Below are 14,323 nucleotides of genomic sequence, written 5' to 3'. Positions count from 1 at the left end.
AACAATAACAATAATATGTTTATTAATACTAATAATAATATAATACTACCCATCATAATATTTGTTGATAATAATAATAATAATACTAACTAATGTTCGTATCTATAGATTATATATATTACAACACATAAATGTTCGTGAATCGTCAGGCATGATCAAAAGGGTAATCTAATTATCCAGATATAAATTTCAGACTTTCTAGACTCAACATTAGGGTTTTTGCTTATCGTGTCGGAAACATATAGAGATTGGAGTTTAAATTTGGTCAGAAATTTCCGGGTCATTACAATGCGCAGGGCCATTCATGAGTTTATCTCAAGGATGGCCATCCCTTCTATAGTGTGTATTTATATTTTGCCCTAATTTTCTATTCTGATTCAACGATGGTGATGACGGCGTTGATGACACCGTACCTTCTATGGCCGTCGTTGTGGTGGTTTATGACGCTACCGTCATCGCCGTAGTTGGTATGGTTATCCGCTGTTACAATCGTTCGACGATACTGATGGAAATTGACGGCGATGGCGATGACACGGTACCATCTATGGCCGTCGTTGTGGCGGTTTATGCCGTCACCTTCGTTGTCGTAGTTGGTTGGCCGTTGACGGTATTTATGGAAACATAATCGATGTTTTTTTTTTTTGGCTAAAAATTCAGTGTTTTTTTTAGGGAGTTTTAAACGTTGCGGTGGTTTGCATTGGTTTTAGCCCATGGGTTTCTTCTGTTAAATCTGTCACTTTGTTGATGTTACAACCAATGAGATTCTAATTATTATTGTTTCTTAGATGGGACTTACTTCCAGATAAACTGAATTGTATTTTGGCATGGCAACCTTTGAGTTGTAGTCAATAGTCATAGCAATTCACCTTCTTTTAGTTATAGCTACATATATATATCTGACCCTCGCAGGTATAATCAATTGACTTCTTTAGATCTTGCTTCATCTCCATTTGCTGTAGCTAATATACAATATAGATTTTAGTTCCTCTCCATTTGTTCACTATTTTGGTTAATATGCTTGAATGGATTAGGTACACCGCTCTTAACTGGCGTAATGTTTCCACTGACTATTCAAGCCTGTACAAGCCTACGTTGCAAACTGATAACACTGATGTATGGTAAAAAAAAAAAAAAAAGGCTGTGATGATCGGTGCTATTAACTGAGTAAATGATTTGGGAATTTTGAAGATCCGACTTGCATCTTGGCAAGGCAAAAACTGGATGGCATAAGAACTGTGCAACTGTGTGTTTGCAGCCATGGCGGTTTTCGGATTTTTTTCCCTTAACCCCCCGAATTCCAGATCTGAGCCTATCTAATTAGTTATGACATATTGCAGTTAGTGTAAGTATTGATTTGTTATTTGAGCTGATCAAAGCCTCTTTTATTAGAGTTGCAACTACTTTATATTATACTACGACTTATTATATTGCAATTTATTGTTACTTGCGCTAATGATGATTTCTATTGATGTACTACATTTGAATCAGGAGTGATGGTTTAGCTGCTTCGTGTTGGTTATGTTGCCATTAGTGAATGTTCAGTTTCTCGGGTCTTCACTATAAGTTGGCACTAGATCAACTGTCTTACAAACATAATTTTGGTCAGTTCATAATATTTGAGAATATATATGATATCTAATAAATCATTGTGTTCTAAATTGTTGTATAAATGAAATTTGAAGTTGACAATATGCAGCTTAACCCAAATATATTACCATAACATGATTCTCATAGACGAAGACGATGAGGTTCGTGACTTACTTTGTTTTATGTTTTATAGCAACCTTTTAGCTTTATCTTTAATATAATGTATACACATATGTATATGTACATTGTGACATATTGTAATTCTATTTTAACTACATAACATAAAACATATTGTAACTAAGTTGCACTTTTCTTTTGGGTACCAAATGCAAAACTCATGAAAGTAAAGTAAGTTTCATGTTCATATGCTATTAATGTCTATTAAAGTTCTTCATGGTTGTATTTTTGGGTTACAGTTAATTAAAGGTTGTGTTCCAAAGATGATAATCAGTTGGTTCGAAAACGTGTTTGTGGTCACGTTCTCGACTCAACTTACAACTGATGTAAGTAAGCTTTTTTTATTATCCATTGTTGATTTTTGAGTTTTATTTGATCCACCTGCTTTATATGGTTCATTTTTAGTGGTTTAGTAGATATTCCTCTCAATTTAGGTGTCTTCAGCTTTTGGCTTCATTTCTGACCTCGCGTTTTAATCGTTGTCGTGTTCTTTTAGGTGTTTTATTGTGTCGGGTTTCAGTTGGTATGCCACTCTTCTGGCTGGTGTTACACCCATGGTTGTAAAACCATGATGTTTTGTTGAGTCGCGCGCTGAAATACCATTGTGCGTGCCAGTCTTGCTAACTGCAGCAGTACCAAAGTAACCCAGAAAGAAACGCTGATAAATGATAGCTCCACTATCACACTTTAAACCGAAGACAAGAAAAACTACTTTGCCTCTTTACAATTATGAGGTATGACCTTTTTTTTTTAATTGAATATAACTACAGAGTAATAATTTATTCTAATCTGTTTAATCCTGAATGTTGTTAATCTTTGAGTTTATCATTGTAAGTCTTAAACATGCTATATTTTCTTTTAGAGATAGATGAAGGATAGGTAAAGCACTTAAATGGTTTGTACCATTTTCGGCATTTAGAATAGTTTCAAGTTTATCTCGATAGTGCTACTATCATAACGACAATCATTATTACCCAACAAAACTATATTCATTGTTTTCGGTTTTTTTTTGTTTTTGTTTTGTTTTTGCAGGTATTGTTGTCGTCTTGAAGGATCGACACACATCTTCCAATTTAATTACTGACCTACTTGCCGACGCAAGCAGCTATACACTCCCACATGCATGTAAAAACTTAGATTACATCCTTAAGCTATTACAGTACTTTTTAATTTTTTAGTTCTAACAAATATCGAACATCATACTAACCATCACTGTAACCAAGCAAACAAACAATTACATATATAATTGAAGTTATTGCTTCAAAGCGTTCATGTCAGACGGTGCTGCAATAGCAAGCCTCACTTCCTTTCTGAATCACTACACACTCATTGGTTTCGGCTATAGAAAAAAAGTATTCGAAAACAGGCTATATAGCTCGCTTTGCTTACATAACAGGAACATACTACCGCCGCAATGCGCGGGTGGCCTCATGCTTGTTTAATTAAAAATAGATAAATTCAGCCCATAAATACAAGAACTAGTTTCATATCATACTATGAAACACATGATAAATAAATCAATGTTTTGATAATCATTCTGAAAATGATTGCATCAACTTGATTAATCTCTCCAAATTAATCATCGATGAGCCTAAAGGATGAGCACAAGCCTCCTTAGCCTTATTCTTCAATTCAATTGCATTCTTTCTCATCTCATTCCCTTTTTCTCCATTCATCAACTCAATCACCATTTTCGCAACTTCATCACTCTTTACATCAGCGTTAATCTCCATACCTACACCCCACTTGTTACAACTCCACCAACAATTCGTTTGTTGGTCCGCGAAAAAAGGCCAACATATCATCGGTACACCACTAGATATGCTTTCAAGCGTTGAGTTCCATCCACAATGTGTTAAAAATCCTCCAATTGACGGATGATTTAAAACTTCTTCTTGCGGGCACCATCCAACCAACATCCCTCTATCACGAGTCTCGTTCACAAACTCTTGTGGCAGAACAGCAGAGTCACCAATCACGAGGTCAGGTCGTATCACCCAAAGAAATGGACAATTACTCTTAGCAAGTCCCCAACAGAATTCGACTAGTTGTTGAGGTGTCATAACCGTAATGCTACCAAAGTTGACATAATTAACGGATAATGGTGCTTGTGAATCTAGCCATTTTAAACATTCATGTTCTTCTTTCCACAAGTTTGATTTGAATGATGCAAGAGATTTGTCCCCGATATTTTCTTCAAGTATATGCAAAGGGCCAATCTCATAGCATGGAGGGTACATTGTAGAGAGTGAATCCAAAACTTCATTATCGAGTGTATCGAATGTGTTGAAAATGATAGCGGAAGCTAGTTTCGCTCTCTTTACTTGTGAGCACAAAAATTGGACCATGAACTCGTCGCCAGGGTAGATCTTTCTTATGAACGGTGGAAGATCTTTCAGACGTATACCGGACATAGTAGGTATATCAATGACCGCGTCTAAATAACCATTAGCTAAAAAACTCGGATCTGTAAACAAAGAAATTGGATCAGCTGTAGGTAACAAAAAATTTAACATATAACCTAATTAAGTGGGTCACATGGTTGTTGCTAGTGGCACCCGTGCAGGGGTATTGAGTGCATGTGTGCAACTACACTTCAGTTTTTTAAGGGTGTCCGGAAAAAAAAACGCATGTTTAGCGAACATATAAAATCCGTACAAGTTAAAGTTAAAGTTAAAGATCATGTAAATAAAAAGTATCAAGGTTTTCTCTTTTCAGGTTACTTGAAAAACCAGCATTTTTATTCTGGTGAGTAAATAAAAGATTAATCTGCCACTATTCAAGCCCTTCACTAGTCACGATATATTTAAACTCAGAGATCACTAAAAAAATGACAAATAGCTAAATAAAACCCAATAACCGGCGACAAGATATCGATTGGAAGGATTTTGCTTTCATTTTTTACCACAAAAACCTTATCCTTTATTTAAAAAACAAAATATGGATGATGTACCGGTGTCAGTCGCAGTACTAGAAATAATTATGTGACACAATTTTAAACTTGGTAGATATATTTAATACATACCATTACTTATCGTTATTATTACCACACCAAACAAGGTCAGTGTACACATGACACATTCATATCTAAAGAAATTTGTTCATTTTCCCCCCTGATAGATAAAAACTCCACAATTTAACTCACTTATTATTAGACATATAAATGTACAAATCACACACATATAATTGTGTTTTACTAGATGTAAATCCATAATTTTTCGGCTAATAGACTCCCACATACGCTTATATATACTGAAAGCGAATATTATTGATTGACTTTTAATTTACCGATTAAATAGTTTATAAATATAATTATAAATATAAATAATCCCTAGTGTAGATCAAAGACGGAAAAAATAAACACAATGAATCAAACATAAATCAATATTATTGATATAAACGTTATACTTACAATTGATTTAAACGGAGAAACATCGGTTGGTCAGGGGAGATCGAGCATGATCTCCCCTATGCACGGGAATCGCCAAAACGGCTCTTTCAAATTAGGGTTCTAGCTTGACCCCAATTAGGGTTACTCTCTTAACCCTAAAACACATGTGAAACTAATATATATAGACGACCTAGGCTTAGATAACCCTAATGGGCCTATCGACATGATTTGCCCAACATTCGGCCCAACAGTCACATATGCTCCTGTAACTGATCAGTTTCACGCGTGTAATACATCTAGGTGTACAATGTAAGAATAAACGTTATTCGCCCAGCGACGGTCATACAAAATATGCATCAACACCTAGTTCAGTATTAGACAATCTTGCTAAACAAGGAACTAGTAAAGCAATCAAATTGGATCAACTATTGATAAGTATTCTTAACTTAATGTGAGCTGATTTGGTCATGGAGATGCAAAAATAGTACTTCAACATCTAATATAAACTAAATAATAAATATAAGTGACACAATCATAATTCTCTCGTCTTTTTTTCTTATTTCTGTTCACTTTTTTATATTTATATATTTGTAGATAATAAAAATTATTATTCACATATAGCTAGTAGCTAGATAAGATTGAAAACGAACCAAGAAAACTTCACATATGTAACTACAATAAAGATATACTTCATTGGTCCAAAAAAATATTCATCATACTATTTATATATACTCATTATAGAAGATTACCACATATAAAAAATAATTATTAAGTAATATTAAATCTTATAATTTACCCTTATAATATCCATTATTTATTATTATTTAAATAAATTCAGTTAAACTTATTTCAAATGGGGGATGATTCTCACACACACTTTTTTGATCCTCACACACCAATTGAGTATTATTAGAAGAGTAAAAGGTTAAAATAGGTGTGTGAGGATCAAAAAAGTGTGTGTGAGAATCATCCCCCATTTCAAATCCCCCATTTCAAATGAAGGGATAATATTTTTAAATCTAAAGGAGTACTATGAAAGAAAAACAGGGGAACATGTAACAAGTACTATACCTTTAAGGGGCATCAAACCCTTTTCCAAAAGACTTCGATAATGACTGTAACATATTAAGGAACTAGCACTACTGGTCCATAGTAATATTTCCGGGATACCGAATTCTTCGGCCGCAGATAGGGTGAATCCCATAAGCATATCAGACACTATGCAACTCACCGGGTTACAAGACTCGTTGTTAACTTTGGCTAATACATCTTTAAACGGGCCTAAACAAGTTTCATCAGTAGACTTGGCTAGAGATGGTATATCTTGGGTTGCATCTTTGTTTTTAGGCGGTGGAAGCCCATCAGGAATGGTCTCGAAACGAAACGATGGGAGACCATTTAGCGCATCGACTCCTTGAGACCGAAGGAGTCGTTGGTGGTTGAATTCGGTGTTGACGAATGTGATATCGAAACCTTTTGAATGAAGGATTTTGGCAAGTTTTAGCATTGGGTTAATGTGACCTTGTAATGGGGCTGGTATGCATAATGCGCGTGGTTTTTTCTCTTGTTGTGAACCCATTGAATGAATCTAGCTTGTTTTTTGAGGCTTCTACTCTAATATGCACAAATATATATGCACCAAGTTTTAGCATATGAGTGGTATGGTTTTGTACGTTTTTATAAAATTAATTAATAAGCGCACATCGGCACATGGGTGTTACCAAACAACAATGTGTACCTCAAATAATACAAAAAGCATGTGTATTCTTTTCGAGATGAGTGGCTATTAATTTATCATCTTAAGTTGATAAATTTAACATAAACACGTATTCATATGTTGTAAAATACACTTAATTGATGTATAATATAGATATAGATAAATTTATTTGTTTTTACTTTTAGTGGTAAATTAGACCTTTTAAGATAATGGAATGGAGCAATGCTAAGTAGTGGCAAATCAACCATTCCTCGGCAAATTGAGGAGAATAAAACTTCAATCACGTGTAACACTACACAATGTACCTTAATCTATCATAATCATAATATTTCATATACTTAATAACGATTCATTTCCATTTTTGTGGTTGAAATTGTTGTGCATATATTGAAACTGAACGGTTTTTGTATTATCAATTTGGCTTGTATGTAAAATCACTATTTCATCTGATTAACTTATCTACCATGTAATCTTTGGGTTTAGTCCTATATTTGCACTACTTCTACAATTGGGGTTTGGTCTTATATCAAGGTTGTAAAACTTACTATTCGGCGAGTAATCAGTCGAGATTTTAGAGGGAGTTATCATCAATTCAGTCGAGATTTTAGAGGGAGTTATCATCAATTCAGGGTTACTCGATGATTAAATCATTTAAAAAATAAATTTGAAAATTATGTGTAAATATGGAAGAAACCATAAACTTTTACATAATTATTCAAAAACGCACGTATAATCCCTTTTTTTTTTGTAAGCGAGAAAACTCTCCTATGAACCAGCACATTTGTAGTGACCCGAACTTTTCCTTGTTTATATATATTAATTGAGATTGATATTTACATGATTAAATGTTTCCAACATGTTAAGCAATCAAACTTGTTAAGACTTGATTAATTGAAATATGTTTCATATAGACAATTGACCACCCAAGTTGACCGGCGATTCACGAACGTTAAAACTTGTAAAAATGACATGACGATATATATATGGATATACATATGGTTAACATGAGATTATGATAAGTAAGTATCTCCATAAGTATATTAACAATGAGTTATATACATATAAACAAGACTACTAACTTAAGGATTTCGAAACGAGACATATATGTAACGATTATCGTTGTAACGACATTTAAATGTATATATATCATATTAAGATATATTAATATATCATAATATCATGATAATATAATAATTTAACATCTCATTAGATATAATAAACAATGGGTTAACAACATTAATTGAGATCGTTAACTTAAAGGTTTCAAAACAACACTTACATGTAACGACTAACGATGACTTAACGACTCAGTTAAAATGTATATACATGTAGTGTATTTAGATGTATTAAAATACTTTTGGAAGACTTCAAGACATATATCAAAACACTCATACTTAACGAAAATGGTTACAGTTACTTTCCCATTCTTTTCTTTCATCAAGAATTCTAGTCGTATTCTTACCCGTATTATACACAGCTTCAAAACGTACTTACTATGGGTATATACCAATAGGAACTAGCATGGGATTCCACTCTTGATTATGTCATGTATGACTAATCAATTTTAACTTCTACCATGAGCTAGTCAACTAACTAGAGCTCCTTTTAACCCCACTCACCACTCACCAATTACCACTCATCATTCACTCCATTTCACTTCCAATTCTCTTTCTAATTCTCTCTCAACACACACACACTATTATGAACGTATTTTTCCAGTAGTTAATCATCATCTTCATCAAAAATCACTTCAAGAATCAAGCTATAATCATCATAGGAAGAACACTTCAAGAACACTTCAAAAATCCCTTCAAGTTTACTAATTTACTTCCAAGCTTTCTAATCCATTCCAAGTAATCATCTAAGATCAAGAAACCTTTGTTATATACAGTAGGTTATCTTTCTTATTCAAGGTAATATTCATATTCAAACTTTGATTCAATTTCTATAACTATAAACTATCTTAATTCGAGTAAAAATCTTACTTGAACTTATTTTTGTGTCATGATCCTACTTCAAGAACTTTCAAGCCATCCAAGATCCTTTGAAGCTAGATCATTTCTTGACACTTCCAGTAGGTTTACCTACTAAACTTGAGGTAGTAATGATGTTCATAACATCATTCGATTCATATATATAAAACTATCTTATTCGAAGGTTTAAACTCGTAATCACTAGAACATAGTTTAGTTAATTCTAAACTTGTTCACAAACAAAAGTTAATCCTTCTAACTTGACTTTTAAAATTAACTAAACACATGTTCTATATCTATATGATATGCTAACTTAATGATTTAAAACCTGGAAACACGAAAAACACCGTAAAACCGGATTTACGCCGTCGTAGTAACACCGCGGGCTGTTTTGGGTTAGTTAATTAAAAACTATGATAAACTTTGATTTAAAAGTTGTTATTCTGAGAAAATGATTATTATTATGAACATGAAACTATATCCAAAAATTATGGTTGTAACGACCCGTCAAAATCGCTATTGACGCGGCACGTTAATCATTGATTCCACAGTGAGGTTTTGACCTCTATGTGATACGTTTTGATAAAATATTGCATTCATTAAAATAAGTGACTTTCTAAACATAGAAAGTCATAAACATGTGGGCAAGTGCTTAGGTATAAGCAAAACCCCGAAATACATAAGTCTTTAATTTACAGGTTGACATCACAGTCCAATTATTTATTACACAACGCAGTTTTATTTTGAATGCAATAAACTTTGTACAAAGCATGAGAGACTCCATGCAGGCAACAAGCACATCACAGCGGAAGCATTCTAAGGACCTGAGAATAAAACATGCTAAAAAGTCAACACGAATGTTGGTGAGTTATAGGTTTAATTGCTCGAGTCATAAACATGTATAAAGATAGACCACAAGATTTCATCAAAAGTTTATCAATAGATTCTACTTAACAGAGCACCCTGGTAACTAAACTTAACGCTATAGTGATAATTACCCCATTCGTTTTAATACAAGCAAACCAACGTGTCTTAAACTCAAATAACATACGTCCGTTAAAAGGCTAGCGCTCTAGCTCGGACGGGGATGTCAAGCCCTATAGATCCATATACAATTATTCGCGCCCACCAGTCCATATCCTATGTACTGGCAGCTACTAGTTACCAAAGCTAAGGGATTTTCGGTTTAACTCAGTGTAGAATTTTGTATGTACTTGTGTCTTATTGCGTTTAAAATAAATTGCATGTATTCTCAGCCCAAAAATATTTAAAGTATTTAAAAAGGGAGACTATAACTCACAGTTCAATATTGCGATTCAATATTGTAGGCAAATTGCGTAGACGTAATGATGGTAGACGACTGTATGGTTGGTCTTGGATTCAAGAACAATACCCCGAACAATACCCAAAATTTCCTTATTTTAAAACGGTTTGAAACCCGAATTAAAAATACCCTCGAATATACTTTATTATTATTAAACTTAAAATTAAAATTATAATTATAATTATAAATATAAAATTTACGTAAAGAAATTATTATGAAAAATTCGTCGAGCAAAACTGACCTTTTATAGTACTTTTCGATTTACTGTAGCTCATGCGATCGCATGAGTTTTCAGTGTTTTTGCCATGCGATCGCATGACCGCCTTTTCTGTTTTTGTTTGCTAGTTCGTCGACATCAAATAGTGTTTACTGTAGCAAATAGTGTTTTACTGTAGCAAATCACTGTAGCACTGTAGCAAAATACGGCTTCACTGTAGCAAATAGTGTTTTACTGTAGCAAATTGTGTTTTACTGTAGCAAAGTAATTTTTACTGTAGCAAATAGGGTTTTACTGTAGGAAAGTCGTTTTTACTTGTACATATATATATACATACATATAATTGTTCATGAATCGTCGAGAGTAATCAAAGGTAATTGTATATATGAAACAGTTCTAAAATTTTGAGACTCAATCTAACAGACTTTGTTTAGCGTGTTAAAATAATAAATCGTATAGAGAATTGGTTTAAATAAGTCAAAAATTTTCGGGTCATCACAGTACCTCCCCCTTAAAGAAAATTTCGTCCCGAAATTTTGAGTAGTACCTGTTTCATGAGCGATATCAGTGAACAAATGTGGATACTTTTGCTTCATCTGATCTTCACGTTCCCAAGTAAACTCGGGTCCTCATCTTGCGTTCCAACGAACCCTAACTATCGGTATTTTACTTTGTTTTAATTGTTTGACCTCACGGTCCATGATTTCAACAGGTTCTTCGATAAAATGGAGTTTATCATTGATTCGTATTTCGTCAAGAGGAATTACGACATCCTCTTCAGCTAAACATTTCTTCAAATTTGACACGTAAAATGTGTTGTGAACACTACTAAGTTCTTGCGGTAGCTTTAATCGATAAGCAACTGTTCCAATTCTTTCGGTGATTTCAAAGGGTCCTACGTACCTAGGACTTAGCTTTCCTCGTTTACCGAATCGTACAACGCCTTTCCAGGGTGACACTTTCAACATGACTTTGTCGCCCACTTGAAATTCTATCGGTTTTCTTCTTACATCAGCATAACTCTTTTGGCGACTCATGGCCGTTTTCAATCGCTGTTGTATTTGAATGATCTTTTCAGTGGTTTCATGAATAATTTCTGGTCCAGTAAGTTGTCTTTCTCCTACTTCACTCCAACAGATAGGAGATATGCACTTTCTACCGTAAAGTGCTTCAAATGGTGCTGCGTTGATGCTCGTATGATAGCTGTTATTGTATGAAAATTCTGCCAACGGTAAGTGTCGATCCCAACTGGTTCTAAAGTCAATCACGCATGCCCGTAACATGTCTTCTAATGTTTGTATTGTTCTTTCACTTTGACCATCTGTCTGTGGGTGATAAGCGGTGCTCATATCTAATCGAGTTCCCAATGCTTTTTGTAATGATTGCCAAAAACGTGATGTGAATCGGGTGTCGCGATCAGATATGATGGAGATGGGTACACCATGCCTGGAAACTACTTCCTTCAAATATAGGCGTGCTAATTTCTCCATACTGTCTGTCTCCTTTATTGGTAAGAAGTGAGCTGATTTAGTTAGACGATCAACTATCACCCAAATAGTATCATGACTACTTGCAGTCCTTGGCAATTTCGTAATGAAATCCATGGTTATTATTTCCCATTTCCACTGCGGAATTTCTGGTTGTTGCAGTAATCCTGACGGCTTTTGGTGCTCAGCTTTAACCTTTGCACACGTCAAACATTTGCTTACATAAGTAGCAATTTCTGTCTTCATATTAGGCCACCAATAGAACTTCTTGAGATCGTGGTACATTTTTCCATTTCCTGGGTGAATTGAGTACCTCGTTTTGTGTGCTTCATCTAGTACTAGTTGCCTTAGGTTACCATGTCTTGGTACCCATATCCTACCAGCAAAATACAGGGTTCCATCGGCTTTTACTTCAAGTTGTTTTTCTAACCCTTTTCTCATTTCACCTTTTTCGTTTTCTTCTTTTAAAGTTTCTAACTGTGCTGCTTGAATTTGCTTTGTGAGATCAGTACGAATTGTAATATTCAAAGCTCGGACCCTAAGAGGTTTTACTCTTTCTTTTCGACTTAGGGCATCAGCTACAACATTAGCTTTTCCGGGGTGGTAACGGATTTCACAATCGCAATCGTTTAACAACTCTACCCAGCGACGTTGCCTCATATTGAGTTGTTTTTGATCAAAAATATGCTGAAGACTCTTATGGTCGGTGTACACTGTACACTTGGTGCCATATAGATAGTGTCTCCATATTTTGAGTGCAAAAACTACTGCTCCAAGTTCCAAATCGTGCGTCGTATAGTTCTTTTCATGAATTTTTAGTTGTCGTGAGGCATATGCGATAACTTTTGTGCGTTGCATTAATACACATCCTAAACCTTGGCGCGAAGCGTCACAATAGATCACGAAATCATCATTTCCTTCCGGTAATGACAAAATGGGTGCAGACGTTAACTTCTTCTTTAATAACTGGAATGAGGATTCCTGTTCCGTGGACGAATCATACTTCTTTCCCTTTTGATCAATGCAGTTAAGGGTTTGGCGATTCTAGAGAAATCTTGAATGAATCTTCGGTAGTAACCAGCAAGACCTAAAAATTGGCGGATTTGTGTTGGAGTCTTCGGTGTTTCCCATTTACTAATGGCTTCGATCTTGGCGGGGTCAACTTTAATTCCATGTTTACTGACAACATGGCCCAAAAATTGTACTTCTTGTAACCAGAAATCACACTTCGAAAATTTTGCGTACAATTCTTCTTTCTTGAGTATCTCTAGTACCAGTCTTAAGTGTTGCTCATGTTCTTCCTTGTTCTTCGAGTAAATCAATATGTCATCGATAAAAACAATGACAAATTTGTCTAAATACGGTCTACAGATGCGATTCATTAGATCCATGAATACTGCTGGAGCATTAGTCAATCCAAAAGGCATGACTAAAAATTCATAGTGACCGTAACGGGTTCTGAACGCTGTTTTAGGAACATCTTCTTCCTTCACTCTCAGCTGATGATATCCGGAGCGTAGATCAATCTTAGAATAAACACTTGATCTTTGCAATTGATCAAACAAATCATCAATCCTCGGTAATGGGTACCGATTCTTGATCGTTAATTTATTTAATTCTCGGTAATCTATGTACATTCTCATAGATCCATCCTTCTTCTTGACGAACAGAATAGGAGCACCCCAAGGTGAAAAACTAGGACGAATAAATCCACGGTCCGATAATTCTTGCAACTGGTCTTGTAATTCTTGCATTTCTGAAGGTGCAAGTCTATATGGAGATCGGGCTACAGGTGCAGCTCCTGGTATGAGATCAATATGGAATTCTACACATCTGTGTGGAGGTAGCCCCGGTAATTCTTCTGGAAATACTCCAGAATATTCTCTTACAACCGGCATGTCATTAATGCTTCTTTCTTCAGTATCGATCTTCTTTACGTGTGCCAGAATAGCATAACAACCTTTTCTTATAAGTTTCTGGGCCTTCATACAGCTGATAAAGTTCAGCTTTGAGTTGCTCTTCTCCCCATAAATCATTAATGACGTTTCATCCTTACGAGGGATGCGGATTGCTTTCTCAGCGCAAACAACTTCCGCTCTTGTTTTGGACATCCAGTCCATGCCAACGATTACGTCAAAACTTCCTAGTTCTACGGGTATCAAATCGATTTTGAAGGTTTCACCAGCGAGATTCATTTCGCAACCATGGCAAATTTTATCGGCTTTTATCAGTTTACCATTAGCTAATTCAATAGTATATTTATCGTCTAGAGGTAATGATGCACATTTTAGTTTAAAACTAAAGTCTTTACACATATAACTTCTATCAGCACCCGTATCAAACATAATAGAAGCTAGTTGATTATTAACGGTAAACGTACCCGTTACAAGATTAGGATCCTCACCTGCTTTACTGGCACTAACATTAAATGCCCTCCCACGTGCGGGTTC

At 34.9% G+C, this 14,323-nt stretch overlaps 1 protein-coding gene and 1 long non-coding RNA gene across 3 annotated transcripts; one reads left to right on the top strand and one right to left on the bottom strand.

Moving 5' to 3' along the window:
- The first annotated feature begins 294 nt into the window (after positions 1 to 294).
- LOC139856905 (uncharacterized) lies at positions 295 to 2,855 on the top strand. Of its 2 annotated transcripts, none has more exons than XR_011762217.1 (6): positions 295 to 1,342; positions 1,489 to 1,601; positions 1,697 to 1,748; positions 2,004 to 2,090; positions 2,261 to 2,498; positions 2,797 to 2,855. It is a non-coding gene; the product is annotated as an uncharacterized lncRNA (long non-coding RNA). The 2 variants fall into 2 exon arrangements; XR_011762218.1 differs by having other exon boundaries at positions 1,683 to 1,748.
- Positions 2,856 to 2,888: 33 nt separating this feature from the next.
- Positions 2,889 to 6,738, bottom strand: LOC139856904 (7-deoxyloganetin glucosyltransferase-like). The gene is made up of 2 exons (XM_071845615.1): positions 6,227 to 6,738; positions 2,889 to 4,231 (listed from the first exon to the last, which is right to left on the bottom strand). The coding sequence occupies exons 1-2, from the start codon at positions 6,732 to 6,734 to the stop codon at positions 3,297 to 3,299; spliced, it is 1,443 nt and encodes a 480-aa protein (XP_071701716.1). The 5' UTR covers positions 6,735 to 6,738; the 3' UTR covers positions 2,889 to 3,296.
- Positions 6,739 to 14,323: the final 7,585 nt, after the last annotated feature.

Source organism: Rutidosis leptorrhynchoides, chromosome 7, assembly GCF_046630445.1.
Source record: "Rutidosis leptorrhynchoides isolate AG116_Rl617_1_P2 chromosome 7, CSIRO_AGI_Rlap_v1, whole genome shotgun sequence".
NCBI classification, from domain to species: domain Eukaryota; kingdom Viridiplantae; phylum Streptophyta; class Magnoliopsida; order Asterales; family Asteraceae; genus Rutidosis; species Rutidosis leptorrhynchoides.
Note: the sequence above shows the minus strand (reverse complement) of the source record. Positions and strands in the feature narration are given on the sequence as shown.